The sequence below is a fragment of the Bos mutus genome, chromosome 29, assembly GCF_027580195.1.
Source record: "Bos mutus isolate GX-2022 chromosome 29, NWIPB_WYAK_1.1, whole genome shotgun sequence".
NCBI lineage: Eukaryota > Metazoa > Chordata > Mammalia > Artiodactyla > Bovidae > Bos > Bos mutus.
In genome coordinates, this window is record NC_091645.1 from 8992916 (window position 1) to 9010913 (window position 17998).

The following is a 17998-nucleotide window of genomic DNA, read 5'->3' on the forward strand; positions in this document are numbered from 1 at the left end:
AGCAGACTGTCGGGACCTGCAACGTATCCACAACGTGAGTGATGCACGTTTTGTCTAATTTTCCGCTGTAATGAGCTTTTGCAGTTTATTTCATTTTCACATGTGTTTGTTTTCAGATTCTCTATCAAGGGTTGAATTCCTTCATAGAAAGAGTGAAGTGTGATAGCCACCTTAGAAATCATAACCACGTTTGGCTGTCCCCGGCAGGGTGGGAAAGCAGTAGAAAGAATGTGGGTGAGGAGGCAGGCTGGCTTCTGGTCCTGGCTCTGTGTGACCTTGGGCAAACCTCCTAACCTCTCTGGGTTTCAATTCATCCCTGAAGTGAGGCCATTTTTAACTATCCAAGGTCCATTCCAGCTCTCATATTCAAAACAAACATGCAAGAGTACTTTCAAATCACCTAGTCTAACCCTCTTGCCCAGAATATGCTGAGGGGTTAAAAAGTACTATCTACCCTGGAGAAGGAAATGGCAACCCACTCCAGTATTCTTGCCTGGAGAATCCCATAGACAGAGGAGCCTGGCAGGCTACAGTCCATGGGGTCGCAAGAGTTGGACACGACTTAGTGCACTGTCTCACCCCAGAGATCCTGCCACATACACCACAAAAACCAAACATCCCCCAATGACCTTGGCCCCAGTGTTCCAATCACTCCCAGGTGGGAATTCAGGCACATGTCCACAGAGGTCACAGACAACATACATACGGTTCTGTTATGTCCCATATATTACCCTTTCATGTCCCAAGGAAGACATTTTCTCTTAGAGATTTTCATTTAGTGTATCTTTAAAAAATCTTGTGTTAAACTTGCCTCCATCTTTTTCTTGGGTAAGGACAACCCAGAAATGGCCCTTTTGTGTCTGTGACGTTGCCATTCACAGCTTTCTTGATAGGCCTAGTACAGTCTTGAGAACAGGGTTGCTGTATGCTGAATGTCAGACGGTAGCTCTTAGCTCTGCCTATCTTAGGGAGTTATGCTGTGCATTTTTTATTGGTGTACCATGTTTGATTTGTCCCTAATACCTTTGAAGTTTTTCTTAGAAATGAATAATGCAACATGAACTTATTAAAATACATTTTAAGCCTTAAAAAAAAAAAAAAAGGACTATCTAGGGAATCAAGCGATTAGCCTCTCTGGCCAGTCTGCTGATTCTCAGTATCCACAGCTGATCAGATAACATCATCCAGGTTCTGCCTATGATGCTAGACCTTTGCTTCCTCATGACGAATAGCTAGAATCTGGGGTGTGCTGTGTAAGTACAAGGAAGAAAGCTGTTTGAACCCGGGATGAAGGGTACCACTGTTCAGGCTTTTCTGTGGAAGTGCTCACGTTCTTTCTGCACCACGGCAGTTGGCATTGGCAGTTAGACTGGCTGTAGACTATTTTATGTACAGTTCCAAGCATATACCTTGTATGCAATAGGGAATCAATGAACTAGTGGGTAAGCAAATGAACAGATAAGGCCTTTAACATACAGAGGAGGCAAGATGGCTGTCTTCTGCAATTGACTGAGTTCTTTGGGCATCATAGTAAACCTGTAAGGATTAAATGAGATAATGCATGTTAAGTGCCATGCATGAAGCCCAGTATAAAACACATGCTTAGTGTATATTAGCTGATGGATTGGGGGCATGACCAGGACAGTGTCTTCTCTAGGCTGAGTATTCTGCTTTCATTTTGCCCAGCAGACCGTGGGTATTTATTGAGCATCTTCTCTGTCCTCAGCTCTCTACTAAGTATAACGTGCAAGTGGAGAGGATGGTAAAAAGCGTGAGGGCCAAGGAACTTACCCTTTTTCCCATTTCAGCTAAATGGTACAACTAGAGAATCAAATGCTAATTTGTTGGTACAATTCAAGTTCCAGAAAAATGAGAGGTCAATGTAGGTTGGTAAAAAATATTTTTTATTTTAATTTTTAAAACTTATAGTTAATTTACAATATTATGTGTTTCCTATTAGTACTGCATTGGGATTCAGTATTTTTGTAGATTATATGTCTTTAAAAGTTATTGCAAGATAACAGCTATAATTCCCAGTGCTATACAATATATCCATGTTGCTTATCTATTTTATACATAGTAGTTTGTATTTCTTAATCTGGTACCCCTATTTTGCCCTTCCTCCATTCCTTTTCTCCTTTATTATCCATTAGTTTGTTTTCTATACCCCCGAGTCTGTTCTTGTTTTGCATACACATCATTTGTATTATTTTTTGTTGTTACTGTTCAGTTGCTCAGTCGTGTCTGACTCTTTGTGACCCATGGACTACAGCAAGCCAGGCTTCCCTGTCCTTCACTATCTCCCTGAGTTTGCTCAAACTCATGTCCATTGAGTTAGGGATGCCATTCAAACATTTCATCCTCTGTCACGCCTTGCCCTCAGTCTTTCCCAGCATCAGGGTCTTTTCCAGGAGTCGGCTCTTCCCATCAGGTTGCCAGAGTATTGGAGCTTCAGCTTCAGCATCAGTCCTTCCAATGAATATTCAGGGTTGATTTCCTTTAGGACTGACTGGTTTGATCTCCTTGCTGTCCAAGGGACTCTCTAAAGTCTTCTCCAGCAACACAGTTTGAAAGCATCAATTGTTTGGCTTTCAGCTTTCTTTATGGTCCAACTCTCACATCTGTACACAACTACTGGAAAAACCATAGCTTTGACTCTAAGGACCTTTGTCAGCAAAGTGTTGTCTCTGCTTTTTAATACGCTGCCTAGGTTTGTCATAGCTTTTCTTCCAAGGAGCAAGCGTCTTTTAATTTCATAGCTGCAGTCACCATCTGTGGTGATTTTGGAGCCCAAGAAAATAAAATCTGCCACTGCTTCCACTTTTTCCCCTTCTATTTGCCATGAAGTGATGGGACCAGATGCCATGATCTTAGTTCTTTGAATGTTGAGTTTTAAGCCAGCTTTTTCACTCTCTTCTTTCACCCTCATTAGTTCCTCTTCACTTCTACCTTTAGAGTGGTATCATCTGCATATCTGAGGTTGTTGAAATTTCTCCCAGCAGTCTTGAAGAATCCAGCTTGTGATTCATCCAGCCCAGCATTTTGCATGATATACTTTGCATGGAAGTTAAATAAGAAGGGTAACAATATATAGCCTTGATGTACTCCTTTCCCAATTTTGAACCAGTCTGTTGTTCCCTGTCTGGTTCCAACTGTTTCTTCTTGACCTGCATATAGGTTTCTCAGGAGACAGGTAAGGTAGTCTGGAATTCCCATCTCTTTAAGAATTTTCCAGTTTGTTGTGATCCACACCGTCAAAGGCTTTAGCATAGTCAATGAAGGAGAAGCAGATGTTTTTTTGGAACTCCCTTGCTTTCTCTGTGATCCAATGGATGTTGGCAATTTGATCTCTGGTTCCTCTGCCTCTTCTAAACCCAGCTTGTACATCTGGAAATTCTCAGTTCATGTACTGTGAAGCCTAGCTTGAAAAATTTTGAGTGTTACACTGCTAGTGTGTGGAATGAGCACATTCCCCAAGTAAGTGACGTCATACATGATTTGTCTTTCTGTCTGACTTATTTCACTACCCATAATATTCTCCAGGTGCTAAGAAGATTTTACCAGCCCCACCTAGGTGGTAGGGTTTTTTTATTCCTTTTTTGGTCATGCTGTGCAGCCTGCGGGATCTTTGTTCCTAAATGAGAGATCACACCTGCGCCTCCTGCAGTGGAAACACTGAGTCTTAACACTGGGCCACCAGGGAAGTCCCTGATGGTGGGATTTCTTTTGTAATCTACATCTCTACAGAACTTAGGCTTTGGTGTCTTGTCTTGGAATATAAAATATTCCAAATGGCTAAGATAGAAAAAGAGATTGATTAACTCTGGCACTGATTATCATGATAGGAAATATATAAATAGCACTTAGTGCTTTTGAAAGTATTTCCTATTTTTTTGCCACTTTAAAAGAGATGAACCAGAAACCCCGCCTGAGTTCTTTACTGTAATGGCCTTACTGGGAGCCTGACTCCCAGAGCACTGCAGGATTAGAAGGGCCAGAGGCTTGGAGACAGTCAGTTAGGCAGGAGCAGATCAAGCGTTGCCTAATGATGCTTACAAAGTGCCTTTCAGTTGAACAACAAAAACAAGTAAATAAATAATCTCATAAAGGGAAATTGGGAGTTGTTATGCTCTGAGGGTTTGTGGTCTCCTTAGACAAGCTCATGGCCGATGTCAGATTTCCTTCTGCATTTTCCTAATCCTCCAAGAGATGAAGTGTCCTGCCTGAACTGGAGAAGGCACTGCCATTGTGATGGAGCTTGGTTCACTCAAGCCCAGGAACAACAGGCTCTCATCTCTTATCCGACTCACACCAGGCTGGGGGCTGTGCATTTATGTGTTAACAAGTTATCCACTTAAGAGTTTCTAGGCATCAGTTCCGTGCCGGGCTCTATGCTAGGGGCTTTTGTTAGAAAGGTGATTAGGAGGTAGTTCTCGCTTTCAAGGGGTTAGCAGAGTTCGCAGGTCAGTATGTGAGATGGATGTGCAAACAGATAATTGGAACATGGCGCACTGAGCGCTGCCATGGAGAAGCTGTGGGAGCACGGAGAAGGGCCAGCCGCCCGGTGCCCTCGGGAGTCAGGGAAGCCTTCCCTGGTGAGGCGGTGCATAGATCTGAGGGATGAGGGGTCACGTGCTAGGCAGAAGTGAGAGAAAGACATCCCAAGAGAATTTACATTTACTGGTCTCTTACCAGAATCCAGGTACTGTTAGGTACTTCTAGGTAAATACTGCCTTTTGTCATCCAAAAGTCCTGCAGAGTACCTCTTATTTCCCCCTGTCTTTATAAACAAGGAGACTGAAGCTTAGAGGGGTACAGGAAGCTGCCAAAGATGGCATTTAAGCAGGGTCAGAACTGGAATTTGAACCCAATCTGGGAAGACGCCAAAGCCCAAAGTCTTTCTGCCACAACCTCCTGCCCTTAATGTCTGCAGAGGTCATGCAAGAGCAGTTTGGAGATCAGTGAGAAGTCAAGTGGGGAGCATGGGAGCAAGTGCTGGAAAACGAATCTGAAAAGATAGCCTGAAGCCAGGTGGTTGGGGGCCGCATGGGATATTCCTTCCCTCCAGAAGTGCTGTGTGAACACCCACTGTTTTCCAGACATGAAGCAAAGATATATTGAGTACAGGCCCTGCCCCTAGGGGCTCACTGTCTAGTCACAGAGAGCTGGAAGGACTTCTCTTTTCTCTTTCTTGAACTTGAATGAGGTCCTTTTGGGAAGGGAAGGCAAAAGCTCCATCAGCAACCAGGGTGGATTTTTTGCTCTGCTGAAAATCTAGGCAGTGATTCCACATGTCAGCAATATCATATAATATTTGTTTTTCTCTGTATCACTTACTTCACTCAATATGACAGTCTCTAAGTCCATCCAGGCTCCTCTGTCCATGGATTTCCCAGGCAGGAATGCTGGACTGGGTTGCCATTTCATTCTCCAGGGAATTTTCCGGACCCAGGGATCAAACCCACATCCCCTGCCCTGCAGGCAGATTCTTTTACCACAAAGTCATTTCACTCTTTTTTTTTTTTTTTATGGCTGAATGAACCCATCTTCTTTATCCATTCTTGTTGATGGACATTTAGGTTGCTTCTGTGTCCTGGCTGTTAAAAATATACACTCTACTATATATAAAAATAGATAACTAATAAGGACCTACTGTATAGCACAGGGAACTCTATACAATATCTGTAATAACCTATGTGGGAAAAGAACCTAAAAAAGTGGATATACATATATGTATAACTGAATAACTTTGCTGTACAGCAGAAGCTAACACAACATTTTAAATCAACTATATTCCAATAAAGATATTTGAAAAAAGAAAATCTGGGCAATGGGAAATCATTAGACACATTTCATAGGAACCACGACCTCTGGTGATTCAGAACCATGAAGTGGAGACACTGTCCCTGTTAGGATTTGGTGGTGGGCTGTCACTACAGCGTGTGTCTGAGGGTTGTGATCAGACATGTTTGGCATAGGGTCACTTCTTTAAGTGGAGAGCAGAGACGTTTCCAGCAGAGAAACGTCCAGACTCTGTCTGGAAAGTGTCTCTTTAGGCATACTTCGGAGAGAGAAAACATACTTGCCAGAACCTGGTGACTGCCCCTCCTGCCTTCCTCTTTCCCTGGTGGGCTTTTGTGCAGCTGTCACACACAGCCCTGCCACCGCCTTGGTGTGGCCCCCCTGCACATTCTCTGGCTAAAACACTTAGATTTGCTGCGTTAGGTAGTGTGCGTATTAGCTTGAATGACAATCATCAAACCCTGTTGGATTTTTGTAGCACAGAATCTTCCAAAGGCTTTTACTTTACTTTATTGTAAGTACAGCTCTGTGAACAAGAAAAGATAGATTTTTTTGACTCTCATTTTATCGACATGGGTAGAAAGATGTGGAGGTTATGAAACTTGTCATTGCAGAACAGTGTTTTTCCCTCTTCTGTAAAATGGGGGAAACTTTAGGAGGGTGGTACTTGGTTTGTTCTTTAGATTTTAGCTTTTCCATGAGCGTCAATGACTGTGGAGCCCTTAGAAGCAGTATCTGCACAAATGGAATTTACCCCTACCTGCACTCCCTACCCCACCTAAGTTTGATCTTCCCTGATCCCAGCCTGCCTTGTTGAATTCATTTTCCTGGAATTAAGAACCATGGACACATAGGCTTCCAGAAAAGTCTCTGATAAGTTCATTTCACTGAAATGGCAAGAACTGATGAGCTGATAACTTCCCCACCAGTTATCCACTCAGTGTTTATTAGGCGCCAGGCATACGCAGATGATAATGTACGTGCATTAGCTAACTTAATCCTCGTAGAAATCTCACGAGGTGAGTTACTATCATTAACCCCCTTCCTTTTTAAAGATTTTTTAAGATGGACATTTTTAAAGTCTTTCTTGGATTTGTTACAGTATTGCAGATGTTTTAAGTTTTGCTTTTTTGGCCACTGAGGCTTGTGGGATCTTATCTCCCCAATTAGGGATCAAACTCAAACCCGCTTTGTTGGAAGGTGACGTCTTAACCACTAAACCATCAGGGAAATTCCTTAACCCCCTTTTTTTTTGTGGGGTAATTATCTCCCTTTTTAAAAATTTATTTTATTTTTTCGTACAGTGAAATTATTTTTATGATACTGTAATTTTTTTTCCACTTTATTTAGTTGGAGGCTAATTACTTTACAATATTGTATTGGTTTTGTCATACATTGACATGAATCCGCCACGGGTGTACATGTGTTCCCCATCCCATCCCTCTGGGTCATCCCAGTTCACCAGCCCCGAGCACCCTGTATCATGCATCAAACCTGGACTGGTGATCCGTTTCACATATGATAATATACATGTTTCAATGCCATTCTCCTTTAACCCCTTTTTAAAAATAAGGAAACCAAGGCTTAGGGAAGTGTAATATCCCCTCTTTCTCTTGGGTATTTGCATTTGAACAGTGAACACACAAGCCTGCAGCCGAAAAGTGAATTTGCTCTTGAGAAATCTCAGGCGTCATCTGGGTATCATGGCTTAAACCTTTGAATTTTTGAAAAATGTTGTCATTGGATCCTGTGACCTTTTAGTTAAAGCATACACTGGTGAGTCATCTGGGAGGTTTGTGGGATCTCTCAGAACATTGAGAGCTTCATTTTGGCCATATGCTTACAACTTCTTTGTGCAGTGTCACTGTGAACTCATTTACTTACTGTGGATTCATAAAAAAGTAAAGCGTTTTTCCTTTTGTAGACATTTGCCTGAAAAAGTTAAGGATGACCAGCAACTGAAGAATATGAGTGGCCAGTGGTTTTATGAAGCCAAGGCAAAAAGACACAGAGACAGAATCCACGGTGCAGATATTATCAGAGCATCCATGAGGAAGAAGAGGCCCCAGGTAGCAGGTAAGCTGATTGGGCTATTGCCTCTCAAGGCAACATTTGTTTGGGAGAAGTAGTCCTTGGGAGAAGGGAAGGGTGTCACCATCACTACTGAATCTGCGGAGGGAAATCATTTAGGGGTGTGCTTTGCATAATGTATGGTCCTGTAGGTCAAAATCTTCTTGGGTTTGGATGGATGAAGTCAGGGTTAAGTGACTTAGTGTGGTAAAGAAGAACAAAGGAAGCCCTTTAGTTGCCATATTGACTTGGAGTAACATTGACAATTGAGGCTTATAAGGGGTGTGTGTGTGTGTGTGTGTGTGTGTGTGTGTGCATGTGCATGCGCGCGCTGTCGTGTCTGACCCTTGGATGGTAGCCTACCAGGCTCCTCTGTCCATAGAATGTTTCAGGCAAGAATACTGGAGCAGGTTGCCATTTCCTACTCCAGGGGATCTTCCCAACCTTGGGGGATCAAATCTACATCTCTTGTGTCTCCTGCATGGGCAGGCAGATTTTTTTTTTTTTTTTTATCAGTGTATCACCTGGAAAGCTCTTATCAGGGATCTACCATCTCCTCTTTCTTTGGTTCTAACTAAAAATTCAGAACCTTTTCTCCTGAGTAGAGTAACAGGAAGAGATTGGCCTTCCTGCTCAATGACTGTGACACCTGGTACGTCTTTAAAAACCAAGTACATCATTTAAGGGACTGTAAAGACAGCATTTTGGAGGCTTCTTCAGAATTCTGTTGAATTCATTAAATATTTACCAGGTGCCTTCTGTCTAATCAACTCTGCACTAGTCAGTATAAACCTTTACCCCTGAGAACTAGCCCCTGTCTAGTTCTAACCTGTTCTCAATAAGGAAATTACCTCTTTGGCATCTAATATGTTACAGGCATTTCTTCCCTAATATTTCTAATTGTAGTAGCAATCTTATAAGGTAGGTATTATTATCCTCATTATATGTATGCAATATGTAAAACTCAGAGAAGTGAAGTAACTTGTCTAAGGTCATCAGCGGGCTATGAGCACTGCATAGCTCATCATAAGGAGTCAGCCCCCATCTATAAGGACTGTGGCTCTACATCAGAAGGGCTGAAATCCCAGCTCTGCCATGCACCCTCCCAAAACCACCCAGAACTTGAGAAATCTTGAAGGGTCCCGTGGGTTATACCAAGGGCTCCATTTTGCAGTTACAGAAACTAGACTTATGAGTAGAAAGACCTGTGAATGTATTTGGAAATTAGGAGTCCTTGGTGGCTCAGAGAGTAAGGAATCTGCCTGCAATGCAGGAGACCTGGGTTCAATCCCTGGGTCAGGAAGATCACCTGGAAAAGGGCATGGCAACCCACTCCAGTGTTCTTGCCTGGAGAATCCCATGGACAGAGGAGCCAGGCGGGCTACAGTCCGTGGGGTGGCAGAGAGTCAAACACGACTGAAATGACTAAGCACATGTTGCTTCATCTTAATTCTTAACACTGATGGAAGTATTACTGGCGCTTACTGGCTATGTGGCCTTAGGCAAGTCTCTTGATCCCTTTGGTCTTCAATTTTGAAATCTGTAACCTTGGAAAATTTTTCCTCCTCAGAGGATCATGCATGCAAGGGACTCAACACTTTGCCTCGAACTCAGTCATCACTCAGTTGATGCTAATTATCCAAGAGGTGCAGGTAGAGAGCAGTGGGTATTCAGAGGCCAAAGAGATTATTTCCTGAAGAGGGATCACAGAGGTTTTAAGGGGCTCTGGCATCTGAGCTAGCTTGTGAGACCTTGTAGAATTTGGCTGTGTAGAGACTGTGAGAGGAGGAGGCAGTGGAGAGGAACATTCCAGAATAGAAGCATTTGTTCCCTTTTGTATCCCAGAACCCAGCCTTGAGTCGAGCCCATTGTAGCTGTTCAGTAAAGAGTTGGTAATGATGGTGTGTCTGTCCCAACAAGAACTTCCCTGCCCTGAGCGTCCCCTGGCCATATGCAACAAGTCCTGACCCCAATTCAAGTCAGATTCACCTAGAGCAGTCGCAATTTTGCTTTAATCGTGTCCGCACATTTAAAGGTGCGCCCATGCTCGCTGGAGACTCTACTTGTGGGCAACTAACAACATGACTCCTGTCGCGGATGTATTGATAATTCTGATCTCAAGTACACAGACTCATTCGTGATGCCGGGGTGCTCAGGGAAGGCCTGACGTTCAGGTTCCAGCCTTCAGAGGTTAGAGCTGATATGAGAAGTTGTAGGTTGTGGAGAAGACAGATGGATAACGTTCTTGCCTTTATTGTTTCCTGTTTCAGATGAGCAGAGTAAGGACAGAGCAAACAGGGCAAAGGAAAGCTGGGTGAATAACGTCCACAAGGATGCTTTCCTCCCCCCAGAGCTAACCGGTGTTGTAGAAGAGCCAGAAGAAGATGTAGCCCCAGCAAGCCCCAGGTGAGACCGAGCCCATGGGGAGAGCTGCTGCACGTGGGGTCCTCGCTAGGTCCTGCTATGAGGCCAGCCAGGTCTCGTGGGTGTAGGGAGGAGGGCACAGATGAGAGCGTTCTGAGCCCTGATATGAACAAAGCCTGAGCGGTATTCTTTCTCAGCTTCCAGAATGTCTAACAAATCTGCATATTAAATAAAATGTCAAGTGGTGATTTCTTCCCACCAACTAGAGCTGTTTTTTTTTTTTAATTGTTATTTGTACTAAGGGTTTCTTCATAGAGTAAATGAAAATGTACTCCAAAATGAGTATTGGGGAGTAAGTCACTGAAGGAAAGAGATGAATGGGGGGGAATTCCCTGGTGATCCAGTGTTAGGACTTAGATATACTGCTGTGGGCCCAGGTTCCTTCCCTGGTCGGGGAACTAAGATCTCCACAAGCTGCACAAATGTGGCCAAAAAAAAAGAAATCAGTGATGATCAAATTGTAACAGCCTGGTGCAATTGAAGAAATTTAAGCACTAAAACCAAGCAGATGGGAATTCCAATCCTGAATATGCCATTTATTAGCATTTGACCATGGGCAAGTCATTTAATCTCCCTGAATCTCTTTCCCTAACTATAGATAGGAATCATACTGTATAAGAAACATTCTGATGAGAATTAGTACATAAAATACCTGGTACATGGTAGGTACTGAATAGATGGCTTTTAAGGATGCAGATTGTCCTCAATATTTCAGTCTTGCTTTTGTGCATTTTCCATTTATCTTATCACCTGACCAATCAAAATGCACATTTGTACATCCTTCCTATGATATAGCTGATTATGAGGCTATGTTGCCACAAACTTTTTCAACCAAGATGATTTGTTTTTAGATATTTAAGGATCTTCTCATTGGTATCTGTCCATTGGGCGGTATAGTTGTTACTCTTTGGTTGAAGGACAATTACATTTTATCTCTAGCTCCTCAGTGAAGGCAATTGAATCAGCATCTCCAACTGTAGTGAAGTCAGTGAATTTGCTGGTGGGACAGTCACTGAGTCAGGGTCCAAGGCTGAGACACCTGGGAAATGGGGATGTTTTCAATATAATTTGTGAATGAGAGAGTGGGTCTATTCTATAGGCACCAACAGGCATTTGAGGGTCAAATATAAGTATTATGTTATATGGATAATGGAATACTGAGTCTATTAAGGTAATTGTTGTCTATCCATTTCCCTTTTAGAGAGGACTCGCTTTGTTTTCCTGGGTGGTAGGCAGCACCATATCCCCCCGCCCCTACCTAGGATGATCTGTGATGTTCTCTCAAGACCCTGATGCTGGGAAAGATTGAAGGCAAAAGGAGAAGGGGGTGGCAGGGGATGAGAAGCTGCTTAGACGGCATCACCAACTTGATGGACATGAGTTTGAGCAAACTCCAGGAGATAGTGAAGGCTTCCTTTCCTTCTCCCAGGAATGCATTTCATCTCAAATGGCCTAAGGGACCAAGGTGCCACGGCCCTTAGAGCTTGACTGAGTTTCCTTATGACCACATGGCCTGGTGGGTACCCACCTTCCTTTCCCAATTTGAGGCTGTGAATAGTGTCCACATTTGTGTCTATGTTGTTGGTTACATTTCTTGGATGACCTCAGACACATCTTTAAGGTTTCATCTGTATGTACCTCGGGACCAAGCTGTCTCACCAGGGTGTTATGAGATGGAATGTAATGAGGTATGGGTACCACTTGGCATTTCTCAGGAAGAAAGAAAATTGACAATTTGCAGGTGGCCTTATATTAGGTTGGCAATCCCTGATGGCTCAGATGGTAAAGAATCTGCCTGCAATGCAGGAGACCTGAGTTCAGTCCCTGGGTCAGGAAGATCCCCTGGAGAAGGAAGGGGCAACCCACTCCAATATTTTTACCTGGAGAGTTCCATGGACAGAGGAGCCTGGTGGGCTACAGTCCTGGGGTCACAAAGAGTCGAACACGACTGAGCGACTAACATATTATAATAACACAGATGAGGTAGGCCAAGAAGACAGGAATAAACGTGTTTGATGTGTCCGACATACTTTGCTCGTTACGTGGCGTGAGCAGCGATCATGCAGAACTGTAACAGGAGCTGTTATTGACTTCCTTCTCTCTGTGTCAGAAGCTCCTGCTTTACTCAGTGTCGGGTTCCAGCATGTTTCTCACCTATACTTTAACCTTTGGGAACTGGGTGTGGTAAGTATATTTTGGGGCCTGTACTTTTAGACTAAGTGAACTTCAATAGAATGACTCAATACCTGTCAATATTTTCTTAGTCAGGAGTCAGGGAACGTGAGACAACCCTGACTGGGTATTGCAGTTTCTGAAGGAATTTTTTTTTTTTTTTCCTAATAAGCTCTGGGGCAAGAGTCCTTCTTCTGTTGTGGGCACAATTCTGAGCACTTCTATTTGTGAGTAATTAACTCATCGTGGGTATTAAACGTGTATTCAAGCATGAGAAGCTACCTGCGTTCCTTTGGAACTGGTCTTTGCATCTGTAGCCTGAGGAGGCAGAGAGGGCTCTGATGAACAGAGGGGGAGCAGGGGATGAGGTTCTCTTTCGAGCAGCAAAGAAAACTCCAAGTGCGCTCAGCTCTAGTCCTGGCTGCTGGGTAGTACTGGCACAAACGGTGGTGAAGGACTGGTGTTAGGGATTTAAGTGTTTTCTCTCTAGTTATCACAGATTGAGCCCTTTAATAAAACATAATAAAAATGAATTCTCGAAAAGTGAAATACAGATAACAACTAGGGCATGCAAAACATAAGCCCACTGAGGGATGTACTGTGGTGTCTCAGCAAATTGCTGTAACTGATTCTAAGTGCATACTCTTGATGTCTACTCAGTTCAGTCGCTCAGTCGTGTCCGACTCTTTGCGACCCCATGAATCGCAGCACGCCAGGCCTCCCTGTTCATCACCAACTCCCGGAGTTCACTCAAACTCATGTCCATGGAGTCGGTGATGCCATCCAGCCATCTCATCCTCTGTCATCCCCTTCTCCTCCTGCCCCAATCCGTCCCAGCATCAGAGTCTTTTCCAGTGAGTCAACTCTTCGCATGAGGTGGCCAAAGTACTGGAGTTTCAGCTTCAGCATCATTCCTTCCAATGAACACCAAGGACTCATCTCCTTCAGAATGGACTTGTTGGATCTCCTTGCAATCCAAGGGACTCTCAAGAGTCTTCTCCAACACCACAGTTCAAAAGCATCAATTCTTTGGCGCTCAGCTTTCTTCATAGTCCAACTCACACATCCATACATGACTACTGGAAAAACCATAGCCTTGACTAGACAGACCCTTGTTGGCAAAGTAATGTCTCTACTTTTCAATATGCTATCTAGGTTGGTCACAACTTTCCTTCCAAGGAGTAAGCATCTTTTAATTTCATGGCTTCAGTCACCATCTGCAGTGATTTTGGAGCCCAGAAAAAGAAAGTCTGACACTGTTTCCACTGTTTCCCCATCTATTTTCCATGAAGTGATGGGACCAGATGCCATGATCTTAGTTTTCTGAACATTGAGCTTTAAGCCAACTTTTTTACTCTCCTCTTTCACTTTTATCAAGAGGCTTTTTAGTTCCTCTTCACTTTCTGCCATAAGGGTGGTGTCATCTGCATATCTGAGATTATTGATATTTCTCCCAGCAATCTTGATTCCAGCTTGTGCTTCTTCCAGCCCAGCGTTTCTCATGATGTACTCTGCATACAAGTTAAATAAGCAGGGTGACAATATACAGCCTTGACATACCTGTTGTAAACCAGTAACACACAGTTCACATACTGGCACTGGTACAATGGTCTGCAGTTTGATAGCACAATGTGTCTCTCTCCCCAAATAATTGTGGGACAGACACATAATAATCCCCCGGACATGGCTGAGCCTTGATGGGAAGCAGAGGATGAAAATGTAAGAAATTTCATGTGCGTCAGATCCTGCCTCCCCAATGAGGAATAATGTGTGTTTCCTGGTTATAGAGGTAGGCCTGCTCTGGGATGAGAAGCCCCTCCTTTATTATTTGAGATGACATGTTCTATGAAAAAAAGTTTGGATGCTTAGGGAGTCACGGACAGTCTAGTAGCCTCTCGACTGACCAGGGCCTTATGTGGCCCCACCCTTGGTGCTACTTTGGTCTGAAGGAGCCCAGAAGTGGACTGACCTTTTTAGTTCCCCTCTGTCTCTCCAATCTCTTCCCCTAAAGACTACCTCTCTGAGGACTGGTCCCTCTGGTAGCTTATATCATCTTGGCTGAGAGTAAAAAGTGAGAGTGTTAGTTGCTGAGTTGTGTCCAACTCTTTGAGACTGCATGGACTCTAGCCTGCCAGACTCCCCTGTCCATGAAATTCTTTAGTCAAGAATGCTGGAGTGGGTATATGGCCACAAACAGGGTCAGCCCAGAGCTCTAAAAAAAGAAAAACAAAAGCAAGAGTTTCTGAAGTGTGTTCTAAGCTTCCCAACTCTTTTCTTCTCCTGGTTTTTCCTCCCACACTCTTTGCCATCCCACATCCTTCAGTTCCCTTGTGGCTTCCTCCTTTCCCCTTGGAAAGGCTCTACCATGCATTCTACCCTAAGGCTTAAATTTTTAATAACTTAAGCCAGTGTGAATGAAAGTTTTGAGCTTCTTTCCTTTTCTTGGTTGTTTCTAAAAGCTTAAAGAACTACTCTGAGAATGTATCCTGATAAGGTTCAGAACCTTCAGCCACAGAAAGCAAGTTCCTAGGTACAAAGGAGGTTACATTAGAGGCAGAGGGCGTCACACGAAGGACGTGGTAGCCTACTCTGCCTACATATAAACCGGCCCTAGTAACAGATGACAGTAAGTAATAAGCCAATGACTGCTACTGTTGGGGCAGAAGTCACAGGGGGCACTGTGTGCCAGCCTGAGCCACAGGCAGAAGAAATAGGAAGCCAGATGAAAGGCCGTCTAAGAGTGAGATGCAGAGAAAAATAGGACAAAGAGAAATAGTTATGGACAGTGAGGATAGAGCCATTAATCCATAGATTGGCTTGGTTTACTTTTAGGATATTTCTTGGAAATAAAGTGTTTAAATATCCTTGTTTGCAATTGATTGAAAAACACAGATTTAGCATCTTTCTAGGACCTAATAGAATAAATCATTCTGTAGGGTTGCAAATTCATTCTCCATGCAGTCATTCAGTCAGTCGGTAAACAGTTGTTGAGTATTTGTTGTACACAAGATAGTAGCTAGGAATTCAAAGTGGAATAATATATGATCCCTGTCCTTGAGGAACTTATTCCAGAAATAATTATATTTAAGGGATTTCTTAAAGGATAAGAAGGATTCTGTTAGGGAGACAGAGAGGACAGGACAGGCAGAGGGGATGACATGGAGATCTGGTTTGGCTTGACATCTGGAAGGGTCTAATATAGTGGATATTATTGCAGTTATCAATTACTAGTTATCTCTTGAGTGCTCTACCAACACTTCAAATTTCTTCTAAACTCATCTCTAAAGTTCTGTTGTATGTTTCCTCTTTTCTCCATTCCCTTAATTAGGATTTCACCATCTCTTACCTAAATTTCTGTTATAATGTCCTTATTGAATTGAACCTGTCTTCACAGTTACCAGATCATGACTATAAAAAGTAAACTGGATCATAAAGTCATTTGGTGTTTCCTTGTGACTTAAAAGTGAAAATCTAGCCTTTTGGTCAACATTCAAGGCTCTTCACAATCTGGTTCTAACTACTTATTTTAGCATGAGTGTGTGTGTTAGTCACTCAGTCATATTTGACTCTTTGTGACCCTATGGACTATAGCCTGCCAGGCTCCTCTGTCCATGGAATTCTCCAGACAAGAATACTGGAGTGGGTAGCCATTCCCTTCTCCAGGGGATATTCCCAACCCAGGGATTGAACCTGGGTCTCCTGCATTGCAGGCAGATTCTTTACCATCTAAACCACCAGGGAAGAGAAGTTCTCAACTGTGACCTGTATGTCACAATTGCCCAAGGAACTTTTAATAATCCAGATTCCCAGGGCTAAGTATCACTGTGTTGCTGTCTTGGGTTGAGGATCTGTGTCTTGCTCACCACCATCCCCCAAGCTTCTAACACTATATCCAGCACATAGTAGGTACTTGGTATCTATGGACCAAGTGAATGAATGTTGTTGCCTCTCTTACTGTTGTCCATCACTTATCACTACCTGACATTATATTACATATTCATTTTTGTGTGTTTGTTTTCCCCCCTCTCAGCTGCAAGGGGAAAAAGACTTTGTCTACTACTGCATTTCATTTTGTTCACTGCTCTCTTCCTGGAACAGACAATAGTGCCCAACGAATGTCTTGTGGAATAAATGAATGAATGAAGAATATATGGGAAAATATATTTTAAAATTTTTAAAAAGAGAAAAATAGGTGGAGAGTGAGAGATGGATTGACTGAGAATAGTTGATGATATAATGAATTATTAAATAGAGAATAATGATGAAAGAGGGGTTAATGGATAAACAAATGAGTAATAAATAATTGAATGAAGTCCTTTGGACCCCAGGGATCCAGTAGAAAAAGAGACTAAGAGAGCAAGAAAAAATTTAAGCTACAAGGCAAGAATGGCATTGATAACATCCAGATTTTATTGCTTTGCCAAGACTGCCTCACTTCAGACATATCACCATGAGCTCTGGTGATTATAAAAGCTGGAGGAGACTTTGAGGGCTATTCTCAAATTTGGACAACCACAAGTAAGGAGCATTCAGGATGGAGAACAAGAAGGCATGGAGGTAGGAGGGAGCTTGGCTGCTGCAGGGGTTGTGATGCCCATTAATCAAAAATATCCATGGAGAATGTCCCCAAAATGAGTTCAGGGAGAACAGGATAAAGCCTGTACTATGGTGTTTCTTTCCATGACATTGGCAGATTTTCCTCTGGGAATTTTCCTATGAAATGCTGCAAAAGTGATGAGTTTTCTTGCATGCAAAAGCTGTGCACTCCCACCTTTCTTTGTTTTTGGTAGGATTAAAGTGCTATTTCATTATAAGTTATCAGAGTGAACCAAAAAATGCTTTGAGCTTTATCGCCTGTGCTTCTGTGATTCTCACTTCTGACACCCCTCTCTCTTACCCCTCTCTCTGTGTTGAATGGGAACCTACCAATTAACACCATGTCTTTAGCTCTGAAATAGTATTGTTTTTTCCACTAATGCTCTTTTTCCTGGAAAGCTTTTGTTTATATATATCTATCTCCCTCTTGCAGAGGGATTAGCTACTTGCCTTAACCCTCTATAATAAGATCAGTGTGAGGCACTTCACTTGCTCCCAAAGGCAGGGTAGAGATGAGCCAAGCTATGGGACAATGCATTTGATCTTTTGTTCTTTGACTAATTGCAAATCCAGTGATGTGAATGTTTCATTTCTTGGAGGCCTGCCCTACAGAATCACTCATATTGAGCTCTTAAATGAATCTTGCTAATCCTACAGAATCTTAGATATACCCAAATTAGTTGTGAAGGATAGTTTCACTCTGACATCAGTGTGCCTTATGGATGGATGGGAATGTGTGTGTTAAATAAATCTGTAGCATGAACTGGGGTAGAACCAAAGAAGTAATATTTTACTTAAAAAAAAAATACTGACTCGAAAGGCTGGCATAGTATATTTATGAATCTGCTTCACTCAAGCCCTGAGCCATTTCTTCATGTGTTTTTTTTTCACATTTTTTTTTACACATTGTGTGTAACACGTGTTAGCACAATGC

General features: G+C 42.8%; 1 protein-coding gene across 4 annotated transcripts in view; it reads left to right on the plus strand.

Moving 5' to 3' along the window:
- The window catches only part of SYTL2 (synaptotagmin like 2), a 120087-nt gene that overhangs the window by 59974 nt on the left and 42115 nt on the right, over nt 1–17998 (plus strand). For all 4 annotated transcript variants that reach the window (XM_070365239.1, XM_070365242.1, XM_070365241.1 and 1 more), the window contains 2 exons: nt 7727–7878; nt 10143–10278. In XM_070365239.1, the coding sequence (XP_070221340.1) occupies nt 7727–7878; nt 10143–10278 (288 nt within the window). The remainder of the gene's footprint in view (nt 1–7726; nt 7879–10142; nt 10279–17998) is intronic.